Genomic DNA, 17350 nt, shown 5'->3' on the forward strand with positions numbered 1-17350 from the left:
TGATAGTCTTATGGGTTTTGCCCTGTATGTGACTTTTTGTTTTTCTCTTGCAGTCTTTAGGATCCTTTCTTTATCCTTACTTCTTTTCATTGTAACCATGATGTGTCTTGGTGTCTTCAGGTCTGGGTTGATTCAGTCTGGGACTCTCTGGGCCTCTTGAATTTTAATGTCCTTTCTGTTGTTTAGGTCTGAGAAGTTTCTTCTATTATTTCCTCTAGGATGTTTACTTCCCCTTCCTCTCTTTCTTCCTCTGGTAGGCCAATTATACGAATGATGCTCCTTTTACATCATCCAATATGTCTCTGTTGTTGTTTTCAGTGTCTCTTAATCTCTTTTTGAGCTCTTTTACCTTTCTTAGTTTTCTCTAGCTCATCCTCTGTCTGGCTAATTCTGTTTTATGCTTCTGTTAGCCTGCTTTCCCTTCCCTCAGCTTCTTTCTTCAGTTCTGTTACAGTATTAGCTTGTTCTACTAAGTGAGCTTTTAGGTTTATGATTAGTCAGCAATTTGTTAGGCTTATATGTTAACTATCTTTTCAGCCACCAGGTTCCAGATGCCAGCATGATGCCAACCAGACTTCCCTGGACAGACAACACCACCAATATGTCCTGGAGCTCCACTTCCTGAAGGACCTTCTCCACTAGGGAAAGAGAGAGGCAGGCTAGGAGTATGGATCGACCTGTCAACTCCTATGTTCAGCGGGGAAGCAATTACAGAAGCCACACCTTCAACCTTTTGCATCCCATAATGACCTTGGGTCCATAATCCTAGAGGGTTAAAGAATAGGAAAGCTATCAGGGGTGGGAAGGGGATACGGAGTTCTGATGGTGGGAATTGTGTGGAGTTGTACCCCTCTTATCCTATGGTGTTGTGTTTCCTTTTTATAAATAAAAAAGAAAAAAATGTTGATTGGGATATTTAGGAAAAAAATGAAAAAAAAAAAAGACATCATGTCTAAGACAAAATGCCTTTCTTACAACTGGGAAAGCTGTAGATCAGGTTATTGAGATATTTGTAGGACATAGAACATTGCTCTGTTTTATAGGTATGCCAAGGATTGAACACAGGATCGCAGAGCTTCAGGTATGCAAGTCTTCTATGCTACTGTTGGCACTATCTCCCAGCCACTACACTTATGCTTTGAGGAATCACCATACTAATTTCCATAGTGGTGGCACCATCTTACACAACCACTATCAGTGCTTCAACATTCCAGTTTCTGTACATCCTCCCCAAACTTGTTTTCCATCATAACTATCTTTTTTTTTTTTTTCCTCCAGGGTTATTGCTGGGGCTTGGTGCCTGTACTACAAATCCACTACTTCTGGTGGCCATCTTTTTTCCCCATTGTTGTTGCTGCTGTTGCTGTATAGGACAGAGAGAAGCTGAGAGAGGAGGGGAAAATAGAGAGGAAGAGAGAAAGACAGACACCTGCAGACCTGCTTCACCACTTGCAAAGCGGCTCCCCTGCAGGTGGGGAGCCAGAGGCTTGAACCAGGATCCTTTTGCCAGTCCTTGAGCTTCACACTATGTGCACTTAACTGGGGGCAGTACCACCTGCCACCTATCTTAATGTATATGAAATGGTATCTGTAATCTTGATTTGTATTTTCTTCATATTAGCAATATTGATCATCTTTTCACATGCTTAACTGGCCACTTTTGTATGCTCTTTGGAGAAATGCATTCAAGTCCTCTGCACATTAATAAAAAAATCATGTTAGTTGGTGACTGGTCTGTAGTTTTATATACTCTGGAAATGAATGTTGGGAAATTGTGCAGATGTGGTGAGCTTGGCAGGGCTCACAAAGCACCCTGCATCCCTGATACTATGGCCTGTTCTTTTATTATCTACATATCAATCTTCTGCTTTGTCTTACAAATGACTAAAGGTCTCCTTCCTAATTTCCCCCAGTATTGCTAATCCTGCCAGTTGAACTCCTAGCAACTGGGGTTGGTTGCTGGGGAGGTTCATACCATTCCCAGCCCCCTTTGCCTTTCTCTACCCCTTTCCTAACCATGTATGGTATTGTCAAGCTACTTCTGTTTCTGTCTTGTCTCTTCCATGTCCCTAGCTGGAAGAGGGCGGGCGTGCAGATGGAGAGGCTGATGCTGGCCATGATGTGGTTGGCACCATGTAGCTTAACCAGATGTGCTACCGCCCAACTCTGGGAAGCTTGGATGAATAAAGATTTGAATTGTCCTGCCACCACAAGCTTGGTTCCTGGGTCATATCGCTCTCTCTCTCGACGCTAGCCCAACACAAATGAATTCCTCATCAGATCTGTGATTTGCAAATATTTTGCCTTTGCATTCTGGTGACTGTCCTTTGCTGAATTTTAAGCTTAAAAATGATTTTGGGGGGCTGTGTGGTAATGCGGTGGGTTAAGTGCACATGGTGTGAAGCACAAGGACCAGACTAAGGATCCTGGTTTGAGCCCCCGGCTCCCCATCTGTAGGGGGGTCACTTCACAAACATTGAAACAGGTCTGCAGGTGTCTTTCTTTCCCCCTCAGCTCTCAATTTCTCTTTGTCTTAACCAATAACAGCAACAACAATAACAACAAGGGCAACAAAATATAAAAAGTGGCCTCCAGGAGCAGTGGATTCATAGTGCGGGCACCGAGCGCCAGCGATAACCCTAGAGGGGAAAAAAAAAGTTGATATGAGGGCAGGTGTAGATAGCATAATGATTATTCAAAGAGACTCTGATACCTGAGGCTCCAAAGTCTCAAGTTCAATTCCCCCACACCATCATAAGCCAGAGTTTAGTTTAGTAGTGCTCTGGTAAAAAAAAAAAAAAGAAAAGAAAGAGAAGAAGGAGGAAAAGGAGAAGGAGGAGGAGGAAGAAAATGAGAAGGAGGAGGAGGAGGAGAAAGCTTGTATTCCAAAAAAGTCAATGTTACCTATTTTTCTTTTCTTTTACCTGTATTTTTGATATGTCAGAGAAATCATTGTTAATTCTAATATCATGAAGATTTCCTCCTTTTTTTTTATATAAGCATTATAGTTTTAGGTCCTTTCTATATATAGATACTTTACCCATTTTGAGTTAAACTTTGTATATGATATATCCATTATCATTTTGACTGGATATGCCCTACATGTCAGGGAGACCACACAAAAGAGTTTTAAGAAACAGATTTCTACATTCTCACTCGTGACTTACATCAAAACTTGCCTTTGCTCCCCTTCCCCAAACAATTAGTTGCCCCTAGCCATGAAAAAGACCATAAAATGTAAGAAAACCAATGCAAAAATTTATATTTTATTTGAATTCAAAAAATTTAAAATTGCTTTCAAAGTCAGGAAAGTACCATAATGCAGGAACCCAGGGGGGAAGCCTCATATACAGAGACAGATAAATTAAATGTATATACTGCAGACAGGCCAAGAAGGTGTGTAGATTACATATTTACAGGACTTTATGTTTTCTGAAAACCATATTTATACATTTTATTACATTTACAAAAAAGGCTTCCACTAGCATTTACCTACAATAATGAAAAAAAAATGTACACCTTTTTTTCCTTTCTCTTTTGGTACTGTACAAACTTTTGTATAATAAAAATATATCTCTGTACAAAAGATTTTTTTTTAATTTTTGTTTTACTTTCTTTCCCCCCCCTCGTGATGGTGGTGGGAAATGGTGTGAATGGTGGGTGAAGGGCCTAGTCTGCCCTGTTCCCTTCTTAGCCTCTGGAGGTGGAGGGGAAAAGCCAGAGGTGGGAAGGGGAATGCACAGCAAAATGTTGGGTGCCTCCTCCCGCCCCCCCTGCATGTGCTCCTTGGGCATCTCCCTGTACTTGACTTCACAAGGGGACACAAAAGGGGGCGAGGCAGGCTGGAGGAGGAGTCCACTGGTTGGTCTGAGAGGTGTGTGAGAACAGAGAAAGGAGCAATTGGAGAACTTCCCGCATTGTTTCCAGGGAAAGAGAAAGATGGGCATGCGAGTGTGTTTGTCTGCATTGGTCCTCTCCTGCCAAGTCCATGTTGCTACGATGCAGTGTGGGCCTGGGCAGCCTGGGTGCCTGTCAAGGCCCATCCTAGCTGCATCTGCTACATGTAGACTCTTCTCATTTCACTTGAGCCAGTCTTCACAGTTATCAAATCTTTTCATTGTTCCCACTCAGAATTTGTTGAAGATGTAGGTGTCCCTACCACTCCTACTCCACTCTACTTCCACCCATTTCTATTTGTCATTTCAGTGGGTTGAGAAATGACCAGAGAATCCCAAATGTCGCACACACAGAGAAAGTGGCCCTAAATGTCAGAGCTTGAATACTGAACTTGTTAGCTTTCCAACAATACGGATATGGAATTCCTTAATGACTCGAGCACAAAAACAAAACAAGACAAACAAACAAACAAAAAAAAAACAACCAGAAACAAAAAACAAAACAAAACAAAACAAAAACAAACCTAAAAATTATTCAAACCCACTTAGAAGGAGCTGTAGAAGGTGTGACTTTCATTCATTCACTCTAGTCTTTGGATTCAAGCACTTCCAGGTTCTTTGTCTGCTACGGTGAGGGACTCACCAGCTCTGAGAGTCCTGGAGCACTGGGTCCTTGCTCTCTGCCTGGTCGTCAGAATTCTGTTAGGGCACATGGACCTCCAGCCTGGTCCAACAGCCCTGAGCACAGCTCGACTACAGAGGTCCTCCTCCTCTTTTCTGTACTGGATGCTCCTTCCAGAGCTGGGTTTCTGGCAGCTGGGCTAGTGGACTTAGAAGTCATGCTGATTTGGGTTTGCCCCATGACTCCACACTTGCTGTGTGACTTACATCTCTTCATTTTTCTGAGCTTCTGCTGTCTCATATATAGCATGGGGACAATAATTCCTATGTTTCAGGATTGCTGTAAGGTCTAGCAATGATTAACCCAAGTGTCAGGAACAGAAGTTGAAATTCAAGATACAATAGCCGTTATGTTTCAGACCCTTGGGTACACTAGCTGTCTTATCTCTTCCTCCACTTTCCCGATGCCTGCAGAATTGCTGTCCCCTCCTGGATCACAGACTTGTCTTTTCTTGACATTAGACAATTGGTTAGATCCCTGTTCTGACTTCCTTTGACTCACTTTTTTTTGCTGTGCTGCCCATGACCTAGAATGTGTTGTTAATTCACTGGATTTAGAACTCAATGAAATTATGACGAAAAAAAAAAAGTAACCAATTTCCAAGCAACCTCTTAAGATTTGTTCCTGTCCATGGGGCAATGAAGCCTCGCTGTTCTGCACATGGCGCTGCCCACTGGCAGGTGGCTGACGTCTGCTACTGATGCTCATGGGATGCGTCCTGCTAGCAGCACCTCACTGTGACCTTTCACAGAGGCTGGGGCAGATGTGTTGGTTTTAGTGCAGAACTGGCTTCCTCTGCTTCGCCTCTTCATGTTTGTGGGAAGCAGGGTGTGGGGCATCTTTCACAAACGTTTCTTTACTAAGCTTCACGGGACTCAAATAAAGGAGAGGTGTGTAGGTATTTGCATGTGCCCAGGCTCATATACACAACTGCAAGAAGCCCTGCCATTTCCGGTCCAAGAGCTGCCTTCCTCCATCTGCAGCCCCTCTTCCTTTCCTGCCCAGAGTCAGTGCACAGTGGGGTCCTCTCCAGGGTGGTGGGTACAGATGGTGGCAGGGCGAGGGCCCAGGCTCAGCAGCAGCGGACTTGGGTGAAGAGACAGACAAAGATGGGCACTGGGCACTGTGCTCAGCGGAGCTTCTCCTGGCCCCTGGAGAACTGAGAACAAACAGATCACACCAGAGTTTGTCATCAAACAAGAAAGCCTGCGGGGACAGGAGTAAAATTAAATAAAAAAAAGGGGGGGACAAAGCAAAGATCAAATCAAGGGAAAGGAAGTAAGGAAATTAATTGCCTTGACATTTATATTTGATTTTTAAGCTTCTCAAACTGAGGCTGGGGTGCAGGTAGGGATGAATACACAGGCATCAATGTAGTTTCCTAATGCTATTTTTTCTCCTGGCACAGCAGATGTAGTGTCTACGAGCACATGGGCTTTGTTTTTACTTTCAAGATACGAGTAAAGGAGAATTTGACAATAAACATGCATATCTTGAAACCACCTTGGATTATGAACATCTGTATTTTTTTAGAGAGAGAGACAGGAGAGTCCTTATAGCACCCTCCATGGCATGTGAAGCTTCCCTAGTTCGGGCGCTCCCATGAGGTGCTAGGGGACCGAACCCAGCAAAGTGTGTGATCTACTGGGTGAACTTTTTTTTTAACATCTCCGTATAATTTTTTTTTTCACATGGCACTGGGAAATGAACCCAGAGCCTCATGTAAGTGTGATAATGGTGAGCCACTTCAGTGGCCTAATTTTTAAAATTCTATATGCCTAAAAAGAGGATAGAGGGAGAGCCAGAGAGAGGAGGAGAGAAGGAGAAGCACTACAGTACGGCGTTCATGTGTGGTGCTGAGATTTAAACCCAGGGCCTCATGCACAGTGAGGCATGCTCTCTACCCACTGAGCAATCTCCTGGACCATAATCTACCACACAGCTGTATGGTCCCTCCCACTCATGACTGGGGGCCAGTGCACCCAATGGAGCAAGTGCATGTTACAGTATACAAGGTTCAAGCCCCCAGTCCCTGGCTGTAGGAAGAAACTTCATGAGTGCTGAAGCAGTGCTGTAGGTGTCTCTTCCTTACTCTCTTAATTTGTCTCTATCCAAACTAAATAAGTAAAATAAAAATATAGATTATGGGGGGCTGGGCAGTAGCGCAGCAGGTTAAGCGCACATGACGTTAAGCACAAAGACAGTATAAGGATCCTGGTTCCAGCCCCCGGCTCCCCACCTGCAGGGGGGAGGTCGCTTCACAAGCAGTGAAGCAGGTCTGCATGTTTCTATCTTTTTTTCCCCTCTCTGTCTTTCCCTCCTCTCTTGATTTCTCTCTGTCCTATCCAACAATAATGACAATAATAAGATAAACAACAAGGGCAACAAAAGGGAAAAAATAGCCTCCAGGAGCAGTGGATTCATAGTGCAGGCCCAAGCCCCAGCAATAACCCTGGAGGCAATATATATATTACATCAACTCTGGGTAGAATTTTGGAGGGACTGTGTTGTGGATGTCAGCCTTGAGAGCCCCATAATCATCATTTCTTATAATACATCTCTCCTTTCTCTCTTCATTACTCCCTCAGTGAAGTTCCATGTGTGGCTGGTAAGACTATCACTTGGATCACCGAAAACAGGGATGTGGGAAGGGGTTGTAATGAGGGGTGTGTGTGTGTGTGTGTGTGTGTGGGTATGTGTGTGTGTGTGCGCACATGCGCGCATCTCTCCCTGTGGAGCCCTGATTAACACACTCTCCTTGAATGTTCTGCTGAGAGCTGTGGTTAAGAGCAGTCTCTGGAGCTGGCCTGCCTGGGATTGGATCTGACAGTGCTACTTATTAGCTCTGTGACCTTGTCCAAGTTAAGTCTCCTCTCTATACTGGGTACCCCAGCAATGGCCGCCTCCCCATGTAAGGTGGCCCTTAGCTCAGTGCCTGCCACACAGAAGCCCTCCTGTGACTCAGGGCCACGTGACTCTGTATACGGGTTCCCGTTACCCTCCCACTCCTCTCACCGGCTGCTGGAGGCGAGGCTCTCGGTGGCGGCCGCAGTGGCAGCCAGGTCTGGTGGCTATACTGCTGTACACACTGTGCTGACTGTGAACTCCGCCTCGGTGGCCATGATGTCTGTGGGTTGGATGTTGCGGTCGTACATGGGGTTCTCAAATGTGGCCCGAACATTGGTGTTCTCATGGCCGGCGTAGCCATTGAAGGGAACTTTGGGTCTTCTCCTGGGAATAAGAGGGAGTGACCAAGACATGACAAAAGAGTCTTTACTCACATGTGGAATATAGTTATATACTTGCCTCATTTGCCCTGAAGCAAATGCACTTAAAAAAACAATAGTGGCGGGGGGGGGGTAGGACAGTAGTGCAGCGAGTAAACCGCACATGGTGCGAAGTGCAAGGACTGGCGTAAGGATCCCAGTTTGAGCCCCTGGCTCCCCACTTGCAAGGGGTGTTGCTTCATTAGTGGCAAAGCAAGTCTGCAGGTGTCTATCTTTCTCTCCTCCTCTCTTGTCTCCCCCCCCCCTTGATTTCTCTCTGTCCTATCCAACAACAAAACCACCAATGGCAACAATAACAATAATAACAACAACAACAACATGGGAAAAAATGGCCTCCAGGAGCAGTGGATTCGTAATGCAGACACCGAGCCCCAGTGATAACCCTGGAGGCAAAATATATATAGTGGCCATTTCCCTTCTTCTTTGACTTTGTAAAAACTAGTAGTTCTCAAAGGGAAGGGTCGGAGCAAAAGAACACTGGTGGTGGGTGTGGTAAGTCGAACACACATGTGTGGGTATGACACTGTACTCTTGAACTCTTATAATTTTGTAAGTCAATATTAAATCACTAATAATGATAATAAAATAAATACAAAAAGAATGTTTTTATTGTTATTATTATTACTTGTCATCACAGGGACTTCACTGCTCCAGAAAGACTTTTTCAGATAGAAAGAGCCCTGAGGGGCCAGTGGTGATGCACCTGGCTGAGAACACACATCATAGTGCACAAGGACCCAGACTCAAACTCCCGGTCCACACCTGCAGGGAGGAAGCTTCACAAGTGTAAATAATGCTTCAGGTCTCTCTCTCTCTCTTCCCCTTTCCTCTCAATTTCTCTGTCTCTATCCAAAATTAATAAATAAAATAAATGATCTTCCTAAGAAAAAAAATGAAAGAGCCACAAGAAAGAGACACACATACACAGAGGAGAGAGGGAAAGACCATAGCATGGAAGCTCCCTCCCATGTGGTAGGGGTGGATTTGAACTGGGTTATGTACATGGCAAAGTAGGCACACTATCCACATGAGACAGTTATGTAGCTTTACAAAGACGATGTTTGGAAAAAAAAGTTAAAACAAGAAGACTTGGGGGTTTTGAGGCTTAAGGGAGCCAGAGGGAGGCTCTGGGTGGAGCTGGAGCCTGGCATCCACATGCTGCCCTCCCTCCACTGGCTCCCCTGCACTCACTGTACCTGTGCTTGTAGAGATAGAGCACAAAACCCGCGATGATGAGGGCGATGAAAGGCACCAGGATTGCAGCTGCCACGGAGCTGCTGTTAGAAGCAAAGTGGCGGCCGATGGACTCGTGCTCTGACTCTAGCAACCTGAGGTCTGCAAAGTCCCAAAGGAGAAACTCAGGTCACAGAGGTGTGAGGGCTCTTGGCATTCATCTCACTCTCACACAGGACTGAGAAACATGGCCATGGCTTGGGCATTACCAGCTCCAGCTTAGTTTCGAGAGGTCTGGGTGCCCAGAGCCCTGGTGCCAGCATCACACACACACACACACACACACACACACACACACACACACACACATACACCACACACCCGCTAGCCAGACCCTATACAGAGGACACCTTCAGACCCGGGGAGCGAAACTGAAGGAAGGCCTCAAACTTTGCTGCAGAAGAAAACTCTTAAGAGGGTGCAGGCCTTCAGCAGTTTTTACACTTATTTTGGACATGAAGCTTTTGATCAGATGAAGTCTTAAAAGGAAACCAAATATTAACGTGGAGCAGCTCTGGGGAAGTGGGGGATGTTAACTACACTTCTGTACCAGGAGGGCCAAACTCCTCCTAGCTCTTCCCTGCCCAAGTTTGGGAGGATTCATAATGCAGACATCACTGCCCTGTTTAAGGAGGGGTGGAGGTGGGGATAAGTGTGACTTAGATGACAGGAAGGCAACTATGAAACCAGATCAGAACTTGAGTCTCCTGGTCAGAGAGATGTGGTGTCAGGCTATGGGGCAAGGGGAACTGTCTCCAAGGATGTGAGACAGTTATACCACTCTTCTATAAGTGTGATATAGAAGAGTGTGGTTGTGAGGTCAGAGCTAAGAGCACTTTGGTGGGAATGACAGGGAAACAGATTCTGCTGAAGGCAAGGAGCTCTGTGCAGTGCTGGGCTACGTGAGAATGCAATGAGTAACCTTGGCAGGCAGGGGCCCCCGGGGACTGGCTGGGTCGGTACCCATAGCGCCCAAAGCTAGTTCTCAGGCACTGCCTGTCTCTCCTTGCACTGCTTTGAGAAACCAGAAGCACTCCAGCCACCAAAGGCTGAGGCTCTGGGTCAGTGCCAGGGCCTGGAGTGCTGTTTCATGCTGACTGACAGCAATGCAGGGCGAAGGGGGGAAGAACAAGAGAGGTGAGCCTTTAGGTGCTAACTTGTCTCCTCTGTGACAGGAGACTGACAACAGCAGCCTCTTATGACTGTGTCGGCAGCAGAAATGACACTTGAACAAAGACATCCCCTGAGATTCCCCTTTCTGAAAGCATTGGGATGGCTGGGTTATGCCCCAGGGCGGGCCAGACAGTGTGGCCAGGGGCACTGAGACCCAGTGGCCTTTAAGCTGGGGGTTCTCACCTCATCTCAAGGCTGATCACGACACAAGGACAAAGGTTGCCAGTGCTGTGTACGTGAGCTTGTTTGGGGGGAGGTACTCCACAGTCTTGGTCAGCATTTCACCAAAGGTTCAGACCCCTGTCTTAGACAGGAGAGCCTCACCCACTCCCACACCCTGCCCCAGTCTCTCCCATACAAGTCTCCTCCCACCTCCAGGCGACAGATGCTAGTTACCAAGTCTTTGGAAGCCAAACTGCCCAAAGCCTTGACCCTTGACTGAGCCTTGGTAGATGAAGGTGCCTCCAGAGGATTCCGAGGAGACCTGTGGTGGAGGAGAGCAGACAGCAAGATGGGAGGCATGTCAGGAGGTGTTCGATCGCCTGCCGGCCATGGCAGAGACACACTTTTAGCTACATGCTGGTGTCACCCTGAGAGACACTGACTCTGCCTACTTCCAGAGGCTGGGTGTGACTGGTGTGCTGAAGACAGAACAGCAGCACCAACCCACAGGAGACGTTTTTATTTAAACGTCTTTTGTCTTTATTTAAATGTCTTTTGTTTTTATTTAAACATCCTTGTCGTTTTTACTTAATCTGCTTGTGTCCATTTCTCAGTTGTAAAACAGGACCAGTGACACAGCCTGTGTCACAGGTGGCTACGACCCTTGAACGACTTAACGAAGCTAAGTATTTATAAGACCCGAGGTAAGCATCAGGTGTCAGCACTATGATGACAACTGACTTTCAGAAACCAAACCGTGATCAATATGTGATTAGTGGACTGGATGAGCGGAATGAATGTTCATCACGGTTCCAATAGCGATTGATCTGGTGGGGACACAGCTGCTCCCTGCTCTCTTGCCATGATGCTCATGTAAGAGACACAGACACTCAAATATGGAGACTGAGATTTGCTCAGTGAAGAGCTGTGCACTCCAGCTGCTTGTGCTATTGTCTTACCTTCCACCTCAGACTCAACCCCCAGGGCAGAGCCCTCTGTGTATTGTTCTCTGGGCTGATCTCCCCCTATTTGTTCTCTCAGATGTACCCCGGGTGACTTTGGAAGCAGAATAGAGGGGCCCTGAGGTAGTGCACCTGGTGGAGCACACATGTTACACATGTTAGCAAGGACCCAGGTTCAAGCCTCCAGTCCCCACCTGCAGGGCGGAAGCTTCATAAGTGAAGCAATTGACACAGGTGTCTCTTTTCCTCTCTCCCCCTTCACTCTTGATTTTTTCTGTCTCTATCTTGATTTTGTTCTCTGTCTCTATCCAATGAGTAAATAAATGAATAAAGTAAATAAAACTGAATAAAAACGAAAAGAAAGAGAGAAGTAGAATAGGGCCTGGTGGTTGGTGATTCTAGGCAGTTGTTCCGGCTGCTCCTGGCCCTCTGGCGCGCCATTTGCATTTACCCCTGAGCTTTCATGCCTAGTTCCATCTCCCAGCTTTCACAGCTCTGAAAACCACCCCAGAATAGAGGACTCTGATGTTCTTACACAGCTTTTAGAACCCTACTATGAAGACCAGCAGGACTTGCATACCAAAAGGGATCCTCCGGGACACTGGAGAAACCCAGGGAGTTAATTATTTGTGCCAGACCTGGGGGAACCACTCCTTGTATGCTTATAATGTAAAGTCACTAAAGCCACAGCCCCTGGTCTTGTTCCACAATCTGCCCCTGATTTCTCTGCCAGCTCTCTGCTACTCTGGTCACCATCTCTCTCTCTCTCTCTCTCTCTCTCTCTCCTTCCTAGCTGTCCTCTTGTAGCTTCAATGATCTAAGACTGGGAAAATGTGAATGTGGCAAGTGACACCATACTCAACTTCCCTCCACCATGTGGGTTTGGAAGGTATGAGCAGAAGAGTATCACTGAGGACCTGGCTTCCACCTCAGAAATGCCCTCGATGTGTTCAGTCTTTCCCACAAGGGGCTGTAGAAGTCATAGCCCTTCTCTACCACTTGGTCTCTCAAGCTGTGCTACACCCCACAATCCACATCCTCAAACATGAGTAGATGCTTGGAGCAGTCATGTAGGACCTACACCCTTCTCTCAGCTCTCACCACCACACCATTACCTTCAGTTCATTTGAAATCACTTTTGTGCCTCCAATCCCTTGCTTTCTGCTCTGACATCACAACATATTCCCTCTTGCTCAGATGCTGGACCTTTTCTTTCCCTTACTCCTTTGCCTACTTCACTAGCAGGTGAAGGCTTCTTTTCTCTCAGTCCTAATCCTATAGCAAAGTTTCCATGGAATGTGGAAAGCGCCTAAGGATTCCCACTCTCCTCTGCCCACCACTTACTAGTCAGTGGTCTGGGGGTGTGTGTGTGGGGGAAGGGTACAGAGAGGCCAAGGACAGAGTCAGATTTTATGACACTCACATGCCCATCTAAAGCCCAATGGTCATCTTTGAATTTATTCACAAAGATCTCCGAAGGCCCTGTAATCTGGTAAACCTGGAGTAGGAGATGGAAATCTTCTTTCTTGTAAATTCCTGGGAAAAGAAAGATAAGAAGGCACATTAAAAAAAAAAAAAGATCCATGATGATTTCAAGACCCTAGTTTATGGGTATGTGGCTCAGGGTGTCTGAGTGAAGTTTCATAGCTAGATTTGATGTAAATGTTCTGGGCAGACTTCCTAGTACCCTGTAAATTTCTGTAGGCTGGATGTGAGCATGTGCAGATGTGCTGGTAAAACTAACTGGATTACTGGCCTGTGACTGTGAACCTCTTCACAAATGCACTACAGCGATAAAAATGCATGTGATTTTATGTATGCTGACACGTCAGGTAATGTGTGGAGATGCTTGTACAGGTTAGTGGGCACAGCAAAGCACCAGCATATTTATACAGGAGAATGTGAATGTTAGGGATTTTCTCCTTCCCTTCTTCCTTCTTCTTTCTCTCTTTCTTTCTTCCTTCCTTCTTTGCTTCCTACCTTCTTTCTCTCTCTCTCTCTCTCCCTTCCTTCCTTCCTTCCTTCCTTCCTTCCTTCCTTCCTTCCTTCCTTCCTTCCTCCCTTCCTCCCTCCCTTCCTTCCTTCCTTCCTAGAGCACTGCTCAGCTCTGGCTTATGGTGGTGCTGGGAACTGAATCTGAACCTGTAACCCTAGAGCCTCAGGCATGCAAATCTTTTTGCATAACCTTAATGCTATCTTCCCAGCCCTAGAGCTACACCTCTGAGTAAATGAGTGAATATGAACTAATTCAGTTGTGTCTGTGGCATGAATGACTGGAGGAGTGTGTGTGTGGTCCTGTATTAATGTGTACACTTGTGTGTTCATCTCTTTTTAATAAGCATTTTAAATAAATAATTTTAAATAAGTAAAAAAAATCTCTCTTTTTAAAATAAGCATTTGTTTTCTAAGATATATAGTCTTCCTGATTAAAGTTTGATCCCTGGCACTGCATATGATAGAGTCATGCACTGGTCTCCCTCTTCCTTTCATTGAATAAATTATCCTACAAAACCTTTAAAAATATAAGGAGCTGGGTGGTGGCACATGTTAACTATGTGCCATGCAGAAGGACATAGGTTCAAGCCCCAGGTTCCCACCTGTAGAGGGAAGCTTCATGAGTGATGGAGCAGTGCTGAAAGCCTCTCTCTCTCTCTCTCTCTGTCTCTCATATTCTCTCCCCTTCCTTTCTATAAGAAAACAGAAAGAAAGAAAGAAAGAAAGAAAGAAAGAAAGAAAGAAAGAAAGAAAGGAAGAAAGAAAGAAATGATCACTGGGAGTGGTGGAGTCCTTGTGTAGGCATCAAGTGTCAGTGATAACATTGGTGGCAAAAAATAAAAATATGGACAAATAAAAATCCCATAAAGTACCGGGAAGTTGCTCACAGTGGGGCAGGAGGGAGCTGCTGGACTCCCTGAAAAGTCAGCTGCCAGAGAATGTGAGAATTCATAAAGAGAGGCATTACTACAACTGTAAAAGAAAAAGCTGGGTTCATAGTTTAATAAATTTATTAGAGAGGGAGCATTTCCCCCTAAATTGGCATAATATTTCATCCAATGGATACATTAGAACAAATGTACTTAACTCTTTACTTTGGGACAATTTCTATTTTCCGTTTTTATGTAATACAAATGATTCTATAATGTGAACATTCTTTATTCATGAATATCTGACTCCCCTCAATAATTCGTATGAGAAAAAAAACTTAGAAATGTAATTAATGAGGCCAATAATTCCAACAAATCTTGATTCAAATGCTAAGCCATTTTCTAGAACTATGCTTTGTCACCCTTCAACCAGCAGCCTGGCAACACATGCATTGGGCTTTGACTAGCATCAATGCTTATGACTTAAAAGAGGATTTTAGAGATATAACTGGAAAATGAGATTTTGCATTTTATTTTTATTGACTGATACTAAAAATATTCCTATCACTTACTGGATATATTTTGACTTCTTGCGTTCTCTGCACCTGTTTTTGGTTCAACTTTAAGAATACTGATTTCTTTTTTTGTATCATCATTGGGGCTTCATGACTCTGGGATGATTTTTTCTTCCCCCAGATAGAGAGGAACAGAGACAGAGAAGCAGAGGGACAGAAGGACAGACAACACAGCACCAAAGCTTCCTCCAGTGTGATGGGGTCCAGGCTTGAATCTCACTTGTGCACATGACAAAGCAGACAAGGCCTGGATGAGTTAGTTTGCTGGCCCAATGTAGGAATGTCTTTCCCTTCTGCTAGGGCTTCCCTGGGGTGTTGTGCCTGTGCAGTTCCTCTGCTCGGGTGGACTTTTTTTTTTCTTCAGATAATGGGTGTGAACAGAGAGAGGATGGACGCCACAGCACTACTTCACCACTTGTGAAGCTTCCCATTTCTTGGTGCTCCCTCTCATGATGTTGTAGGGCCTTGAACTTGCATCCTTATGAATGGTGAAGTGTGTGCTCTACTGGGTGAGCTATGTCTCAGCCCATCCATTTATTCATTCATTCATTTATTTATTGCCTCCAAGGTTATCACTGAGACTCAGTGCCAGCTCCTGAAGGCTATTTTTCTCATTTTGTTGCCCTTGGTGTTGCCCTTGTTGTGGTTGTTATTGTTATTGCTGTTATAGCTGTTGTTGTTGTTGGATAGGACAGAGAGAAATTGAGAGAGGAGGAGAAGACAGAGAAGAGAGAAAGACAGACAGACCTGCTTCACCGCTTGGAAAGCGACCCTCCTGCAGGATGGGGAGCTGGGGGCTCAAACCAGGATCCTTATGTAGGTCCTTGTGCTTTGCTTTTTATGTAGGTCCATGTGAACTTAACCCACTGCACTACTGCCCAGGCCCCTATTTATTTATTTTTAAAAAATTGCCACCAAGGTTATCAGTAGGGCTTGGTGCCAGCACTAGGAATCCACATTTCCCAGTGGTGATTCCTTTCTTTCTTTCTTTCTTTCTTTCTTTCTTTCTTTCTTTCTTTCTTTCTTTCTCTCTTTCTCTCTCTCTCTCTCTTTCTTTCTTTCTTTCTTTCTTTCTTTCTTTCTTTCTTTCTTTTCTGTTTTATTGAATAAGACAGACAGAAATTGAGAGAGGAGGGGGAGAGAGAAAGATAGACACCTGCAGACCTGCTTCACCACTTGTGAACTGTGCCCCCTTGCAGGTGGGGATGGGGAGGGGGTGGCCTGAACCCGGGTCCTTGCATGTGATAATATGTACACTTCCATCTGGTCCCTCTCTATTGATAAGAGTACACAACAATAATAACTACAACAACAATAAAAAACAAGGGCAACAAAGGGGAAAATAAATTAAAAAATAAAAAAGAATACTTTGTATGTTCAAGTTATTGTTGTTTGTTATCTCACCATTTCCCTCTAGTCTGTAGTGCTTTCATCATGTAAGCAAAGCTGAACAAGCACTTCCTCCCCCCTTGTCCAAGAAGGCTTCACACAACAGACAGGTAGATATAATGGCAACAGATTCATGCTTGCACAGTGTGTGCCTGTCCACTATTACTTATTTTATATTTATTTATTTTTCCTTTTTGTTGCCCTTGTTTATTTTATTGCTGTGGTAGTTATTACTGTTGTTGTTATTGATTTTGTCATTGTCAGATAGGACAAAGAGAAATGGGAAGACAGAGATGGGGAGACAGAGAGAAAAGGGGAAGACAGAGAGGGGGAGAGAAAGATAGACACCTGCAGACCTGCTTCACCCCCTGTGAAGCGAATCCCCTACAGGTGGGGAGCCAGGGGCTTGAACCGAGATCCCTAAGCTGGTCTTTGTGCTTTGTACCACGTGCGCTTAATCCGCTGCGCTACTGCCCGACTCCCCCTGTCCACTCTTATAATCCCATCACCCCCAGGCTTGTATGGCTTTCCTTACCAGCCAAGTGTAGCTCCACACCACTGTGGTCAATCATGGTGGCATTGACCTTGCTGTTCACAACCTGGAAGCCAGTCACTCTGAGCATGGCTGGCTGCTTCTTTCCCTGGTACTCATAGGCTCCTTTCCATAGGGAATTCTTGGCAAAAACATCACTGGGAACTGGAAAAGTTGAAAGAGAGAGATGTGAATGGGACTTTCATGTGTGCTCGTAGAAATGAGGCCATTCAATTCAATCACTAAGGTTTTCCTCAATGCTCAACATAGGAGAAGGTGGAAGAGGTCTCTGACTTTCTCATGATCCGTTTCTGCCTCAGAGTGGATAGTTGGATGAAGGAGAAGACAGTGAGAAGGTGGGTAAGGAAAAAGGAAAAATAAAAAAGGAAGAGAAAGAAACTATCGAGGGATTTAGGAGGTGGGGCTACAGAGTAGCAGCATTATGTGCTCTCCAGTCAACTAGGAATAGCAAAGAGGATCACCTGAGAATGCAACAAGACAAGACTCAGAATATTTTGGGAACCCACCAAGTCACAGATGAGTGCAAACATGTGTGGCTTCTGCTAGACTGTCATTAAAACTATATGGAGAGGGA

The 17350-nt window shown here is 45.1% G+C and overlaps 2 protein-coding genes across 5 annotated transcripts in view; one reads left to right on the forward strand and one right to left on the reverse strand.

Annotated features, from left to right (window-relative positions):
• The window catches only part of ZSCAN20 (zinc finger and SCAN domain containing 20), a 42525-nt gene extending 38937 nt beyond the window's left edge, over nucleotides 1-3588 (forward strand). Inside the window, exon 10 of the mRNA XM_060205832.1 lies at nucleotides 1044-3588. Coding sequence (XP_060061815.1) covers nucleotides 1044-1252 — 209 coding nt within the window. The 3' untranslated portion in view covers nucleotides 1253-3588. The remainder of the gene's footprint in view (nucleotides 1-1043) is intronic.
• Nucleotides 3246-17350, reverse strand: part of CSMD2 (CUB and Sushi multiple domains 2) — an 814611-nt gene continuing 800506 nt past the window's right edge. For all 4 annotated transcript variants that reach the window (XM_060205823.1, XM_060205822.1, XM_060205821.1 and 1 more), the window contains 6 exons: nucleotides 16759-16920; nucleotides 12819-12931; nucleotides 10668-10755; nucleotides 9062-9200; nucleotides 7594-7809; nucleotides 3246-5737 (listed from right to left, as the gene is read on the reverse strand). In XM_060205823.1, the coding sequence (XP_060061806.1) occupies nucleotides 7650-7809; nucleotides 9062-9200; nucleotides 10668-10755; nucleotides 12819-12931; nucleotides 16759-16920 (662 nt within the window). In that variant the 3' untranslated portion in view covers nucleotides 3246-5737; nucleotides 7594-7649. The remainder of the gene's footprint in view (nucleotides 5738-7593; nucleotides 7810-9061; nucleotides 9201-10667; nucleotides 10756-12818; nucleotides 12932-16758; nucleotides 16921-17350) is intronic.

This window comes from Erinaceus europaeus, chromosome 13, assembly GCF_950295315.1.
Source record: "Erinaceus europaeus chromosome 13, mEriEur2.1, whole genome shotgun sequence".
Lineage (NCBI taxonomy): Eukaryota > Metazoa > Chordata > Mammalia > Eulipotyphla > Erinaceidae > Erinaceus > Erinaceus europaeus.